Source organism: Hemitrygon akajei, chromosome 18, assembly GCF_048418815.1.
Source record: "Hemitrygon akajei chromosome 18, sHemAka1.3, whole genome shotgun sequence".
In the NCBI taxonomy this organism is placed as follows: domain Eukaryota; kingdom Metazoa; phylum Chordata; class Chondrichthyes; order Myliobatiformes; family Dasyatidae; genus Hemitrygon; species Hemitrygon akajei.
This window is the reverse complement of record NC_133141.1, coordinates 6,037,680-6,054,589: the sequence shown is the minus strand read 5'-3', so window position 1 is coordinate 6,054,589 and position 16,910 is coordinate 6,037,680. Positions and strand designations below refer to the sequence as shown.

The 16,910-nt window shown below is 38.7% G+C and overlaps 1 protein-coding gene across 2 annotated transcripts in view; it reads right to left on the bottom strand.

The window, feature by feature from the left end:
• The window catches only part of myo1d (myosin 1D), a 557,628-nt gene that overhangs the window by 151,683 nt on the left and 389,035 nt on the right, over positions 1–16,910 (bottom strand). For both annotated transcript variants that reach the window (XM_073070702.1, XM_073070703.1), the window contains 2 exons: positions 16,344–16,442; positions 2,385–2,498 (listed from right to left, as the gene is read on the bottom strand). In XM_073070702.1, the coding sequence (XP_072926803.1) occupies positions 2,385–2,498; positions 16,344–16,442 (213 nt within the window). The remainder of the gene's footprint in view (positions 1–2,384; positions 2,499–16,343; positions 16,443–16,910) is intronic.

Genomic DNA, 16,910 nt, shown 5'->3' with positions numbered 1-16,910 from the left:
AGGGGATAACTTCACTCAGCTTCACCTGCCCATCATTGAAATGTTCCCACAACCTATGGACTTACTTTCAAGGACTCTTCATCTCATGTTCTCAATATTTATTGCTAATTTATTTATTATTATTATTATTTCAGTCTTTTTGCATTTTCTATTATGGATTTACTGTGTATGCCTGCAAGAAAACCAATCTCAGGGTTGTATATGGTGACATTTATGTACTTTGATAATAAATTTACTTTGAACTTCTGAACTTTGAACATTCATCAGTCTGTTTATACTCTCACATTTTTATGGTAACAGTCCTTTCCCCAGGGCAGAGGAGTCCAAAATTAGGGGACATAGATTTAGAGCGATAGGAGAAAGATTTATAAGGGAGCTGAAGGACAACTTTTTTTGTGCAGAGGGTGCTGAGCATATGGAATGAGCTGTCACAGGAAATGGTTGAGAAGGTACAATAGTGTCATTTAACAAGCACTTAGATAGGTACTTGGAGGGGTGGGCCTTGGTGGGATAAGGGCCAAATACAGGAAATTGGAACTATTCAGGTGGTAAATGTGGTTGGCATGTACTAGATGACACACCAGGGCTTATATCTGTGCTGCATTAGCTTTTTGACACAATTTGCAGTTGAAATTGATGAACTAAAGTCCATTTAAACATTTTAAATGAGCATTAGTCCTTCTAAATACTTTTAGCTAAGTTTTTTTCTTAATTAAATGCATAACAGAAGCAATCTCAATCATATGTCACCTTCCCAAACTTCCATCTTATTTATTTTCCTCTCTTCTTTAGATTTAACAGCAGCTTTGCAGAGCATAGTAGCAAAGTGGACATCTGCCAGTTTTCTATACAGGGAGAAGTGATGTCATTTTTATTGCTAATTAAAGCAGATTTGGTCCTAACTGCAGGCATCTTCAGTTCAAGAAAAAATATAAAAGGCAATGGGACAAAGAAGCACAGACAACAGCCCAGTCAGCCCATTTTAATCTGTCATTCTTTAGCGCATGTTAGTACACTTTTAACATTCAGAGATCTATTAGTATTCAACTCCTCATCCAGAGCACAACCACTTATACTGTGAAGATAGCAGGATTGTAAAAACTTGTTTCCTTCTAACGTCCTTAAGAACTCTACAATTTATTGGGTATTTTTGACCACTAGGTTTCCCTGGTGTGTCATTAGACACAGGCTGAATTTTTAAAAAAATTCTCATTTGGTCATTAAGATAAACAAAAACTGGATTAATTTTCAATAAACAAATGCAATTGAGATCCCCAAACAGTAAATTTGGAATTTGCCCTGTTATTGCGACTGACTTTGACAGTAGCAAAATGGTTGACCTTGCCTGACAATCTCCTTTAATTTAGAGAGACACATTGAGGTTTGCTAGTTAAGCAACCTGATTATTTTATGTTCACAGCAACTATGTTCCACTATACAGCGAGACATCAGCTGATGTAGTCTCCAAGGGGATTGCTATGGAAACTAGGTTACCACGGAAATGCTGATACTGAACGATTCTAACAGTAAGATGAATTTACCAGTGAACATCTGGGCACATAATGGTACAATATCATTGTATATCTTCTCCAAAATGAACTGAATACAACCAATTGGTAAATTTGGCACCATTTCACAAATTGTGGTTGGGGAAAAAGAAACCCTGATTTTTGAACAATGAGCAGTATATATTTATGTTTAAGGGTTTTTTTTTGTAGGGAAAAAACCTATCCATTCTGGAAAAAAATTCTGTTGGATTTTAATTAAGATTCATATATGGAGTTTATGTAGCTGTTAATCTGGAATAGACTCATCACTACATAATTTTAAAAGCTTTGGGCAGTGGACTCATCTCATGTTTTATTGATGTCAGTCTTAACAAGTGAAGTAGAAAATATTATGTCTAAATTGTATGGACAGCTTTTCATTTGGTGGGGAGACTGAAGAAGGGGAGCTTAGTAAAAGTATAGTTCGAGACACTCATGCTGCAGCTTATCACATCTTTTGTGTTGAATATCCAAATGACAATGATAAACTACTGTCTTGTTAGGTAAAGAAGGAACTGGGCAAATGAGCTGAACTAACTGCAGTTCCATTTTTGCACAGGCCTAAAGGTGAATACACCAGCAAGTCACCAGAGGCTGTTCCTGTCATCTAATTGTGGACAGTTATAAAACGGAAATGACACAACCATCACAGCAGGTTGCTCTGTCATAGACATCACAAGCCATGGAAGCATTGTAAAAGACACTCAGGCATTATCACTTCCACAACCTCAGGATATCTATTCATTTACACCTAAGAAAACAGATGATGGAAGGAGAAAAATAACATGGAATTTAAATAAAGTTGTTCAAGTCAGACTTTTTTTGACTATGACCTACATTATACAAAGGAATTGTCTTCATCACTTTATATTGGTTCAGTGGATCCAATTTGTATAGGTGCCGGTCAGTGATGAAAATTGCGCGGTCTTCAGATTTATTAAATCGGTTTATCTGTTGAGAGACACAAAAAAATGTAGCTTGAGTAACAAAGCCAACCCAAGACAAGGTAATTAACAAAATGCAAAAATTAGTAAAGTCTTAATCGAATATCATTGCAAGGTGAATGGCAATGCTGATTTTCCTTCAAAATGTTCATTAGAAAATGGCACTAAAGCAGTTTTTGTTTTCTTAAAATAAAATAGGAATAAGCTATTCAGGCTCTTTAGAAATCTATACTCTTTAATTAGATCCTGGCTGATCTCACATCTTCAATCCTGTGTCAGCCTCATACCCTATCTTGTGAAGTTTTCTACAAAAGGTAATTATTTCATTTTTCCCTCTTTTGAAAAAAAAACCCTGTTTCATTGGTAATACTTCCTCCAAGGTTGCTTTACACAATAAAATCAGCAGTGAGCAATCCACTCCAGGGGAATTCAACAGAATAACTGTGATCTTTTATAAAATGTTGTTGCAGCACAGCTTGGACATCATCAAAACAGACAAGCACCAGCTTGTAAACAATTACTGATCTCAGAAAAGATGACACCGAACTTCCACTTCAACCACCAAAGGTTCCAAATACGACAATGAACTACAGAGATCAGGAAAATCCCAGGGTTACCCTTCTGACTTCAGCACAACAAATAGATTTAGATAGAATCCTTCATGGTCTCATGACTTTCAAAAGCATTTTCCAGCCAATTATGTAAATTTGAATTGCGAATCTTGTTTTACAGAGGGATGTGGCAGCTAATTGCACTTAGCCATTTATCAGAAAAACTAATGACATTAATGACCAGGTATTTGGTTGTTGGGTAATGGCTAGGATAGTTGATGCACCATCAATAACTCTCTCTGAGACGTAAAGGCGAGATATCGGCTTTTATTGACTGGAAGAAGGAACAAGCAGTGGTTGACCACCATACTACATCCTGGAGACAGAGAAGCCGGGCTCAGACCTCAATCGCCTTTATACAGGGGTCTGTGGGAGGAGCCACAGGAGCAGTCAGCAGGGGGCGTGTCCAGACAGGTATATGTAGTTCACCACAATAGTAAAGAAATTTTCCCTGCTTTTTTTCAAATTGTCTCATGGTTCAAACTTTTAGGCTCAAACTTCAGAGTAGGAGGAGTTTTGGTTTAATTTCTCCCTGAAAAACTCCAGGACCAAGACCTACAGTATAGTTATCTTCTCAAAGTGTCTTTCAACCTAGCAGAGATCAACAATTTCAAAAAGATCCTAACATAGCTATTATATTAGTATATTCCTGAGCACAATCCATCTGTAAATGGGAGAGAATTCAGACATTGGAGGTGCAAATGGACTTGGGAGCTCTAGTGCAGGATTCCCAAAAGATTAACTTGCAAGTTGAGTTGAGTTGACAGTAATACAATGCTAGCTGCCATTTCAAGAGGACTAGATTATAAAAGCAAAGAAGTAATGCTAATGCTTTATGAGGCTAGACCACATTCAGAGTATTGTGAGCAGTTTTGGGCTCCATATCAAGGGAAGAATGTGATGGCATTGGAGAGGTTCCATAGGAGGCTTATGAGAATGATACTAGGGATGGAAGAATTAATGTATGAGGAGTGTTTGATAGTTCTGGGCTTGTACTCTCTGGAGTTTAGAAGGATGAGAGAGGATCTCATTGAACCCTACTGAATAATACAGACCTGGATAGAGTGGATGTGGAGAGGATGATTCCATTGGTGGGAGAGTCTAGGACTAGAGGGCACAGCCTTGTGATGAAAGGATATTCATTTAGAACAGAGATGAGGAGGAACTTATTTAGCCAGAGGGTGGTGAATCTGTGGAATTGTTTGCCACAGGCTGCTGTGGAGGCCAAGTCATTGGGTATATTTAAAGCAAAGGTTGATAGGTTCTTGATTAGTAAAGATGTATAAAGTTAGGTGGAGAAAGCAGGAAAATGGGCTGAGAAGGAAAAATAAATTAGCTAGGATTGAATGGCAGAGCAGATTCGATAGGCCAAATGGCCTGATTCTGCTTCTATGTTTTCTGGACTTATTTTAAAGAGTGTGAAGGGATCTTTTGTAGAATCCCACTAAACATGTACAAGGAAGCCTCAGTTTACTCATTTATGTATATCAATCAGAGTTCTATGGAATCCTGCAACTTGGGTGACGACTACAAGCATTGATATATCCAATGAGTTCTATAGGTTAAAGCATAATGTAACTGTCAGCTGGTAATAAAGGAAACAAATATTGACTAATGAAAAATTGCTGGTATATACAATATTTTACCTTAGGGTGACATATATTCATGAGACTAACATCAAGAACAACCAAGGTTCATGTTGGGTCACTCATCTCCAGTAAAAAGGAAAACAAAATAAGTTTCAAATTAACTCCTTTCATTTGCCACACAAGTCCATCTTCATTGGGTAAAAAGTATCAAAAAGAACATATTCCTCTTAGTGAGAACAGTGATTTACTGCTTCTCATAAGTATTCAGTGGCTTGTCATCTGATGACAATGGAATATTTTCCAGCCTCCAGGCTTACACCTATTGATGCAAGTAAGGCACAGTAAATAACTCCACTGTATGCAGTCAAACTCCAATGATCTGACATACTCAGGAGTTTGGTGTTGCTATACTAGCAGATTTTCCAAACTTTTGGATAATATTCCTTATTAATATCTTTGCACATTTTTGATTTCACAAAGAATTATAATAAATTTTGCAGTAAATCAAGCAAGCTTAAAAGAAGCACGAGGCAGGAAAAAGCTGAGTTTACGAAGAACATGAGAAACAGGGCCCTGGTGAGTCTGAAAGGAGCATGGGACCAGGGCCTCAGTGAGTTGAAAAAAGGAAATGGGAACTGAGGGTTTGGTGAACAACAAGGAGTGTGGGAACTGGGGGCCAATGAGTCCGAAGGAAACATGGGAACTGAACCCCTGGTGAGTTGAAAGGGAAACGTAGTTCCTGGGGCCCAGTGAGTGAGAAAAAAGCATGACAGGTTCCCTCGTACAATAAGGTGACTCTTGACCTCACAATCTACCTCATTATGATCCTGTGCCTTTCTGTCTACCTACACTGCATTTTTTTCTGTAACTGTAACACTTTATTCTGCACTATTATTGTTTTACCATGTACTACCTTCAATGCACTGCTGTGACGAATTGATCTGTACAACCATTATGAAGACAAGACTTTCACTGTATTTTGGTACATGTGACAATAATAAACCGATTCACCAATTTAATCAATTGGAAACACCAATCCTGTTCCCATCCCCAAAGACATACCTGCTCTTATGTGACAATTGGCCAGCTCTAACACAAACTGCAATTGTTGAGTATCTAAAATTTTTAAATTCAGAGTTGAGCTATGAGAGTTGTAACATGCCTAGAGGGAAGGAAGGTAATAGGGATAACCCTGGGAATTATAGACATTATTACGTCAGTGGTGAGGAAGCTACTGGAGAGGATTCTTAGAGACAGGCTTCATGACCATTTGGAGAAACATAATTGGTTTGGGGTAATTAGCATGGTTTTATGAAGGGCAGGTCATGCCTCGTGAGCCTGATTGTATTTTCAAGGAAGTGATAAAACAACTTGTTGAAGAAGCAGAACAGTGGATGTAGTATATATGGATTGTAGTAAGGCATTTGACAAGGTTCCTCATGGTAGGCTCATTAGGAACGTTGGGATCCAATGAAACTTAGTTGCGTGGATTCAGAATTGGTTTGCCCACAGAAAGTAGAGGGTGGTTAAAGATGGAAGGTATTCTGGTTGGAGGTTGGTGATCAATGATCCTCAGGGATCTGTTTGTGATTTTTATAAATGATTTAGATGTGGAAGTGGAAGGGTGGGTTAGTAAATTTGCAGATGACACTATGGTTGGTAGTGCTGTGGATAGTGTGGAGGGTTGCTGTAGGTTACAATGGCTCATTGATAGGATGCAGAGCTGGGCTGAGAAGTGGCAGATAGAGTTTAATCAGTCAAAGTGTGAAGTGATTCACTTTGGAAGGTCAAACTTGAAAGCAGAATACAGAGTTAGAGCTATGATTCTTAATAGTGTGGAAGAACAGAGGGATATTGGGCTTCACATCCATCTGATACTGCAAAGTTACAGTGCAAGTTGATAGAGTGGTTAAAAAGACGAGTGATGTGTTGACCTTCATTAGTCAGGGGACTGAGTGCAAGAGCTGCGGGTAAAGTTACAGCTCTATAAAGCTCTGGTTAGAGCACACTTGGATTATTATGAGCAACACACACAAAATGCTGGAGGAACTCAGCAGGACAGGCAGCATCTATGGAAAAAAGTACAGTCAATGTTTTGGGCCAACTGTATTTTTCCCATTGATACTGCCTGGCCTGCTGAGTTCCTCCTGCATTTTGTGTGTGTTGCTTGGATTTCCAGCATCTGCAGACTTTCTCTTGCTTGTGATTTGGAGTATTGTGTTCAGTGCTGGCTTTCTCATTATAGTAAGAACGTGGAATAGTTAGAGAGGGTGCAGAGGAGGTTTACGAGGATGCTGCCTGGATTAGAAAACATGTTTTATGAGGATAGGTGAGTGGGCAAGGCCTTTTCTATTTGGAGAGGATGAGGAGAGGTGACCTGATAGAGGTGTACATGATGAAAAGAGGCATCGATAGGGTGGACACCCAGAGGCTTTTTCCCAGGAGAGAAATAAGATCGGGGGCATAATTTTAATGTGTTTGAAGGAAAGTATAAGGGGATGTCAGAGGTATGCTTTTTACACAGAGAGTGGAAGATGCATGGAATGCGCTGCCTGGACTGGTGGTGGAGGCAGATGCATTAGGGGGAATTTAAAAAACTCTTGGACAGGCACATGGATGAAAGTACAATGGAGGGCTATGTGGGAGGGAAGGGTTAGATTGATCTTGGAGTAGGTTAAAGAGTTGGTACAACAGGGCCAAAAGGCCTGTACTGTTCTAATTTGTAGATTTTTATGCCTTTGCACTGTACTGCTGCCACAAACATTTCATGTCATATGTCAATGATACAAAATCTGAGCTGATTCTGATATGATCTCAGTTCAGGTTCTGCAATACCTATAATGAATGACAATGCCATATGATATGAAGAACCTTGTGACACTATATTAAAGTCCTCAATTCTCTTACTGATTTCTCAGAACAAAAGAAAACTACAGTTAGCTGAGGAGAAATGACAGGTAGAAATTCCCCAAGTCACAACATCCATTCTAGATATTAATTTTCTTTGAGTACAAATTATATTTTAGGATTTATATGATAGGTGGCAGTAGCATCTAGTGCTGATGTTCAAAATTGACCTAAAAAGTGGAAATGTCTAGTATCAGAACTCATGTGATAGAAATAACACTGCAAGACTAAAACCTGGGGTTATACTGTAAATAAGCAGTTGGAAAATGTACCATTAAAAAAATTAATTAAAATTTACAAAATATAGAAAAGAGGAGTTTTGGAAAATATGTACAAATATCATTTATGCCTTTAAAGTCAGGTAGAGGTAGAGGTCTAATGTATTTTAATGAATTATTTATAATAATTATTATAGTGTAATGCAGAAGTGACATCACAAACTTGGAGCATACACAAAAGCAAATGTGGGCCTTTTGTGCCTGCTCCAGCTTTCAATATGATCAATATTGTGCCTTAGCATCACTTTCCTGCACTGACCTTGTACCCCTTAATTGTTTAAGTATCCAAACAGCTATCGATCTGTATCTTGAATCTACCAATGTCCTCTTAGGTAATGACATAAAGTGCTAAAGTACTTTGAAATTTTAACTGGTTTATCTTTGAATTGTATGCACATGTGAAAACCTAGCTTGAAAATTTGCAGAGGACTCACATATTTACTTAGTAATGCATCTATTTAGTAATTTTTGTTCTATTATTCCATATAACAAATATTCCAGCTGTTATCCAGTATAGTCCTGCATATTGTCATATCAGTTAATATTCACTTGGGAGACTTTAAAACTTTGAATGATGTACTATTTACATTAAACAACCTTTGTTTCTAAAATTGCACAACTGGATATACCCTTTCCTCATCTGCTGTTATGCTTCAAGACTGCATAAACATTCATTCACATATTTTAGATTAGCTCACAAAAGATGAAGTTCTTTTACAATAACATTTGACAATTTTAGATACATATTTTGGGAAAAGATGACATGCATTATTCACAAGTTCCTTTTTCTGAACTCATCTCTATTAGCATCATAAATGGTCAGATGGCAGTGCCCCTGTACAGTTGCTGGTGGTGTCTCAGTGCCAAATAGCTAGAGGTACCAAGCTTGGTGGTATATGTCTTTAGCATCTACCCACAATCTAGGTATTAGCTGAAGGCCAGTAATGCACTTCCTCTGCTGATGAGCTGCATGTCACTGTGAAGCTCTGGATAGTGCAGTGGAGGACATGTGTGATTTATCTCCACACATGCAGTGCAGCACAAAATTAGGCTGTTAATTAGCACACCTCTTGCTATGGTATGTCACATGCCTCAAAACAGCTTTAGAAAAAATGAATTGCAAATCTTTGAGGTATGGAAACATAAAGCTTATAATTCTTTAACCATTCTTTTACCAGTAGTTCGAACTTACTCTATGAACTTTAAATGGCACAATTTGTATAATACCAGAATCAGGTTCTTAGGCCTGCCAGATCTGTTCTAGTACTCAAATGCTCGTTCACACAATTCCTATTTTATTTTCCTCACATCAGTCCCTTCTGGATTCTACTGCTTACTCTAGAGGCAAGTCTCGCTCAGCATAAAGCAATTGACCTTGGTGTATATATCTGTAACCCACCACTGCTTCAAAAATTTCTAGTGTCCTGGTCCAACTTACTCACATTCACCAGAGATCTCTCTCACTTCTATGACACCAGAACAGCTTGAGAGTCCTTCACAGTTTAGAATCATATCAATAAAGCAGGGAAACAGGCCATTCAGCTTACAATGTCCATATCTTTCAGTGGGCACCCAACCAAAATAATTTTATTCCCTGCCTTCTCTGCGAAGACTGTTCTGAATGAGAACAATATTATAGAAAAGATTCAGTCAGGTTTTAGAGCAAACCACAGCATGGAGACAGCCCTGACCAAAATCATCAGCAACTTTAGGCTCAGCACTGAAGCAAACAGAGCCTCAGTTCTAATTATTCTAGATCTAAGTGCTGCCTTTGACACAACTGATTATAACATTCTGCTAGATCGCCTTGAGAACTGGGTTGGCCTTTCTGGCAGTGCCTTTAATTGGTTTTATTCATATATCTTAGTGAAATTTTTTTTGTCCGTATTGGAGACCAATTTTCTAAGAGATATGATGCATCTTTTGGTATTGCTCAGGGAAGCTGTCTTGGTCTCCTATTCTTCTCTTCATACATGCTTCCCTTAGGAGATATAATTAGAGAGCATAAACCTGATTTCTACAGTTATGCAGATGACACACAACTGTATATCTCAGTTGAGCATGATGGTGATTACACCCCATCTTCTTTGACTTCCAGTATGGCTGCAATAAACAAATGGATGAACAATAATTTTCTAAAACTAAATGAAGATAATACTGAAATACTTTGGGTGGTCCCAAAGCCAAAGGAGATAAACTTGTCACTATTTTTATCACATAATAATACTGAGGAACTAATTCACACCTTTATAGTGAATAGACTAGATTTCTGCAATGCTCTTTTTACCGATTTTCCAAAGCAATTGATTGACAAACTTCAACTCATTCAGAATGCTATTGCTAGACTTTCAGATGTAATATAATTTGTGGGACTCTGATTCTAAAACTGGATCAGGATTGTATTTATAGTAAGGTATGGTGTCTTTTATGAGTTTGTATTTTAAAGCGAGATTTTGGTGAATGATGTTTGTCCCTTGATTGTGTTTGTGTAAATAATCAAATTGAGTTGAACTGTTGCAGGATCCCGTAATGTGTTGGATAGTTTCTGGTTTCTCTTGGCATTTCCTGCTTTTATGATTTTCAATCTGTTGGTCTTTTTTTCTGTATTTTTGATATTTTTTTGTTTTAACCACCTGGTCCTGTATTGCCACAAGAAATCCTTTTGTTTTTGGGAAGAGGTCTCCAACTCTGAGCCTGGTGTTCCACGCTTCCTTGCTAACATCTAGTCTGCTCAGACCATGGAGATGGAGTCTTCCATGGAGGGTCACGCTCTTCCATTCATTAACCTTTTCTTCAGTAGTGATAATTTCTTCACTTTTCTGGGTTGTGCTTTTGTTTAAGTTTAGTGGTGCATACTTCTTATCAGAATTGCCTATGCTTGTATGGAATGCTGAATCCTGTTTTCGATGACAAAAGTATGTCCTTAGAAGTTTTATCCGATTGTTGTGTATTTTTTAAAAATATCTGTTATTCCTCTCCCTCTTTCTGTCCTTGGTAGTGTTAATCTAAGTGTGTTTGAATGTAGAGTACATGCTGAGATACATACTAGGATGCAGTGGGACACATCATCAGTGTTTCGAGTCTTTCAACAACAGCCACTTTCACCCAGGTGACCCAGCCAGGGTTAATGAGGCCCCGGCTTTAGTCCCACCAGCATTGGTTCATGGGTCACACCTCTTAATCCATACTATCTGGAGGCTCACTCAGTAGACTCTGTGACGGTCCTGGTGGCTCTTTTCTTTACAGCCCTGTAATGCCAAGGAGAGAGAGTAGGTTCTACAGAGCGTGCTTCCAGCAAAACCTCTACACGCCACCTCGATAGGCTCCCATCATGCACTTCACCTGTTTCTGGCACTGCTGTACCAGCTCCAAGTATTCGGCTTTCTTACGCTCAAACGGCTCCTCAATCCGGTCTTCCCAAGGCACTGTCAGTTTTAACATGATCACATGCTTCATGGTTTCTGACAGAATGACCAGGTCTGGAGTCAATGATGATGATGCAATGAATGCCAGTCAGATGGCATGATGAGCAAGCCTGCTGGTGATCTCCTCTATGTGGTTGGTCTCCAACTTTGACAAAGGTTATGGGCTTTCTGGATTGGCAGAGGTGCTAACTGATTTTAATGGCTGAGGATATATTTCCCAAAATTTGTTATTTCAGTTGTTATTTTCTTTGTAAATTTTCCAGATCGGCTTCAGACCAAGATATTATGCCAAAAGAATATGTTAATATGGGTATAGTGAAAGTGTTTATTGCCTTCATTATATTTTTACTATTGAGCTCTGTTTGGCAGATTTTCTTAAGCCTTGAAGTAAATTCCATTGAATATTTTCTCTTTATTGCACTATGATCTAATTTCTTTGCTTGCTGATATTCCTGATACTTATGTTTCATATTCATCAGTTGTATTGCATTATTATTATTATTATTATTATTATTATTATAGTTTGTAAGTGTTACCTGGACTTTTTTATACTCTTTGTGGGCCTCACACATCTTTAGTTCTCTAGACCTGGAACCTGTCTTTTTTTCCCTTTTTCTTTAACCCTCAATATCCCTCATATCCAGAATCCTATTTTGCTTGAAGAAAACACAATTATTCTAAATCCATCAGTCTAATTCCTTCATTTGTTTGAAAATGCTATCACATTGATTTCTTGATTCCAGTTAAGGGCTGTAGTCACAAAGGCATATAAAGGTCCAAGCCCATCTCTTTGTTGGCTACGTGAAATATTTCTTTTTTAAATGTTGTCATGTCCCATTCCTCTCTTCTTCTGGAATACTAATGACTGTAATAGTTCTACTTCATAATCCTTAACCAAACCAAAAAGTTTTATCACTGCTTGTTTTACCCTGTTCTAGTCCTCATGTGATCTCTGACTCTCTTCCTCAATTTTCCACCTCCATTTCAGGTGTAATTGGCAACCATTATCCACCAGAAGCTGTGGACTCCCACAGCTACCATGAGCACAATGCCTCCCACTAGGATAATTTCCTTAGGCTAACTTCTTTTCTCTCCTACATTTCTAAATTAATTATTGAAAGTACAGCAAGGTACTTCAAGCTAGCATTCTGGCTAATATTTATCTCTGTACATTTTCTCTGCAACATAAGATTATTTGAGCACTTTAGGTCTTTTTCAGCTCAATTACCACTTAGCAGTAGCACTTGCATCCCTTTGGTCAGAAGGTTGTTGCTCAGATATTATTGCAGAGGAAAAGCAGTCTTCAGTTTGAAGCTGGACTATACTGCAATGTGGTAAGTGGCACCTCCTGCACATTAAACTCTGACTAATCTTCTCTCAAGGTTGGAAAGGATACCACAACACCACTCTTGAGAGGAGCAAGGATGTTTTTGCTCATGTCATATTTAATAATCATCTCTCAATTATCATTAAAAATTAGACTGGAAGTGCCCTAGTGGTCAGATAGTGGCCTCCAAGCATTTACAATTTATTTTTATGACCTAGAGAAGTGTTAAGTACCCAAGTTTGTCAATGACATGAAAAGTGTTGGAAGGATATATTGCAAAGAGGAGTCTGCAACAGGCATGACAGGGTAAATGTTGAGATATTTCCACTAGTGTGAGAATCTTGAACTCGATGACACAGTTTCATGATTTGGGACATTTAGTTAGAACTGAAGAGCATCAGAACTATTCTTCATATTTAAAGAGGAAGTAAATAAAAGGATATTGAGGGCGATATTGAACTGAAAGAGAAGAAGAGATGAGGCCTGGGGCAGATCAGCCATGATCATTCTGAATGGTGGGGTAAATCAGAGGCACTGAGAGGCAAACTCTTGTTCATCTTTTATGTTTTTAGATCGCTGTTTGTATGAGCCTGCTATGTATAAATCCTCCATTAATCAAAGGCAACCTCATATCTCTTTTTGTTTTATACAACATTGTTATGACATGCACCTATCCGCACCAACTTTTGAGGTTTAGACGCTCTAACTTCCCAGAGTATGGATAGCTGGCGTGGCCCTTTAAAGATTCAAGACAGTCCTGCTAATTGGGGTTCAGTGCTTGTGAATGGGGTGCTGTTTCTGCTTGGCTGGAGGTTGGAGGAGTGGCGGTCAGTGACTCTGGTTGTAAATGGTGTGGGGATGTGGGAATAGGTTCAGGTAGGGGGATGGATCTGGAAAAGGAGCTGCAAATGGAGGGTTCGGGTGAGTGCAAAGTGGAGGGAAGATGTTGGAATGAAGTTGAATCTAGATCTGGAAAACGGAAAGAGAAACATAATATTAGAATGATTACAAGTGATGGAGAGGAAGGGCGGGATATTTTGGAAAAAGGAAAGAAGACATCAAAGTATTGTTTAAATTTGACCTGGAACAGCCTTTTTCTATCAATCCCATTGAATTAACTGCACAGTTGAAATCTGCTAGAGGGAATATAGATTGTGCTCATACTTTAAGAGGAGGTAAAGTGTAAATCGTTTGTAACGATAAGAAACAATGTGAGAAGGCATTACTTTTGAAGACTTTACTTGGCAAAAAGATAGTATGTTGCCCAATGAAAATAGGGGTATTAGGTGTGTTATAACAGGTGTTCCAGTGGAAATTGCAATAGGAGAGGTTAAGCCTCATTTATTGGGATGCAAGTTTAAGAAGGGAAAGAGATGGCAACTAGTTAGAAATGGGGAAAGGATAGATAGTTTATCTGTGTTGATGTATTTTGATGAAGTGAAGCTCCCTGATAAAGTTAGTTAGGGCTATGTTAGTTATAATGTATGAGCCTATATTCCACCCCCACTCAGATGTTACAAATGTCAGAGGGCTGGGCATGTTGCGGCAATATGTCGTGGGAAACTAAGGTGTAGTAAGCGTGGTGGGGAACATAAGTGTGAACATTGTGAAGGGGTAAAGTTTAATTGTTGCAATTGCGGAGGAGAACATAGTGCAGAGGTTGGGCTTCTGTGGCTGAAGATCTCGTCTAATGCCGCAAGGAGAGATGGACTAGGGCAAGGGAGATTTTGTTAGCTTCTACCAGGAAAGCTGAAGTAAAGGGTTACTTCAACTGTATAGGACCCTGGTCAGACCCCACTTGGAGTACTGTGCTCGGTTCTGGTCACCTCACTACAGGAAGGATGTAGAAACCAATGAAAGGGTGCAGAGGAGATTTACAAGCATGTTGCCTGGATTGGGGAGCGTGCCTTATGAGAATAGGTTGAATGAACTTGGCCTTTTCTCCTTGGAGCAACGGAGGATGAGAGGTGACCTGATAGAGGTGTTTAAGATGACGAGAGGCATTGATCTTGTGGATAGTCAGAGGCTTTTTTCCAGGGCTGAAATGGCTGCCAGAAGAGGGCACAGGTTTAAGGTGCTTGGAAGAAGATACAGAGGAGATGTCAGAGGTAAGTTTTTTATGCAGAGAGTGGTGACTACATGGAATGGGCTGCCGGCAACGGTGGTAGAGGCGGATACGATAGGGTCTTTTTAGCTAGGTACATGGAGCTTAGAAAAATCGAGGGCTATGGGTAACCCTAGTATATCTAAGGTAGGGACATGTTCGGCACAACTTTGTGGGCCGAAGCCCTGTATTGTGCTGTAGGTTTTCTATGTTCTATGCAAGAGAAGACAGGGATCAGTTTTGCAGCCTGGGCAACAGGTCTGGCTGCCAACTCAGGATTTGCCTCTCCAAGTGGTGCCCAAGTTCACTGGACCCTTCAAAATTCTCAGGAAAGTAAACCCGGGGGCCCACATCTTGCAGCTCCCCAAGACCCTCAAGGTCAATCCCACTTTCCATGTTTCTAAGTTAAAGCCTGTGAATGCCAGCCCATTAGCCCTACCACCATCAGCCCTGCCGCCACCCAGTTTTATTGATAGGAAGCAGGTTTTCACCATGAGAAGAATTGTGGACTTGCATACTGTTCGAGATGTTCAGCAATATCTCATGGACTGGGAAGGATTTGCACTAGAGGAGAAGTGATTGGCACCTGAAAGAGACATCTTGGATCTGGCTCTCATCCATGACTACAATTATCGTCTTTCCAGGCAGCCAGGGCCATCAGTTAGCCATAGGGGAGGGGAGGCTGTTATGACATGCACCCAGCCATGCCACCTTCCGAGGTTTAGATGCTCTAACTCCCAGGAGTATGGATAGCTGGGGTGGCTACTTTAAATATTCAGGACAGCTCTCTTTAGCATAATCATGCCCTATTTTTGTCCAAATGAAATAGCCAAATTAGCACTATTTAAATATAGAATTTGACATTCCAGTAGGTTGAGTTATTTTGAAGTTAGATCAAAATGTAATCTTTAAAAAGACTACAGTATTTGACATACCATATTGAGATCTAAACAGTACACAGGTTTTAAAAATTACCCTGCTCCTTCTTGTAAGGGAAAACATAGCAGCCCATCTGTTATCAATGTGAATATTTTTAATTGTGGTATACAAGGGATTATTGAACAGTAACTGACTATCCAAAAATCTAGTTTCCATTTTCAAATGTAACTTCAAGGATTTCGAATATTGTTTCTCTGTTCAAAAGGATATCAGTGCTCAGGAAAGAATATTTCTACTATTTTGAGAATTAACAGTGACAAATTCTATGGCTACATTGACTATAGTGTTGCTATGCTAAGGATGTGCTGTTTTTTGAAATCCATAAAAAGGCTTTGAAATAGAAACAAAAGCTGAAACATCTTTAACCCTACATTCTCAAAAAGTTACTTATCCCCAATATCTTTAGATACTGTACCATTGATCAATTAGATCCATAATCACACACAAATGTGATTTTATATAACTGTTAGTGGAATAAATGAAACAAATAGTTTATTCAAATATCAAGGGGGAAATGAAATAATTGCTGGATTTGGACTGACTCGATTGCATTACAATGAAACAGCATTGGCTCAGTGGGCTGTCTCTGTGCTGTAATAATTCGATAGTTACTGATTAGTTTGAATGGTAAAATCCATGACAACCTGCTGTGCCAACAAATCATATACTTACCTTCCGTACATGGCTGGAAAAGAGTGCGTTCATGTATTTGTCCTTTCGCTTCAATTCATTAGCTCTTGCAGAGAAGGCAGGTGTCATCTGTGGATTATCCTGTTTTTGAAGAGTAATGAAGAGTTGATGAGCAATCTTTTTAATCTCACCACAAAAGCACTATTGATGAACTATTATTTTGCTTCAACCAAGAAAAGACTTGAAAAGAAAACAGAAAACATCTGAAGAAAACACTTGTCAGGTCAGGCAGGAACTGTCAGACTTGAAGTGTTAACTCTTACCTTCCATTGACACTGCTTGATCCACTGAGTATTTCTGGCATTTTCAGATTTTGTTTCAGAATTCTAATTTTGTACACCATTTTTATTTTCAATAAAATGAACTACCTTGCATTTTTTCAATTATAACAATATTTTTCAAAACTATAAAACTTATTGTATGGCAGATATGTTCTTTATATAAAATTATAATGCAACACTGAAGGAATAGCTCCCATCATTAAATGATATATGGTAACAACTTTCATTTTAAGTGTAAAAATACCAGCTTCTGAATTACACACTAATC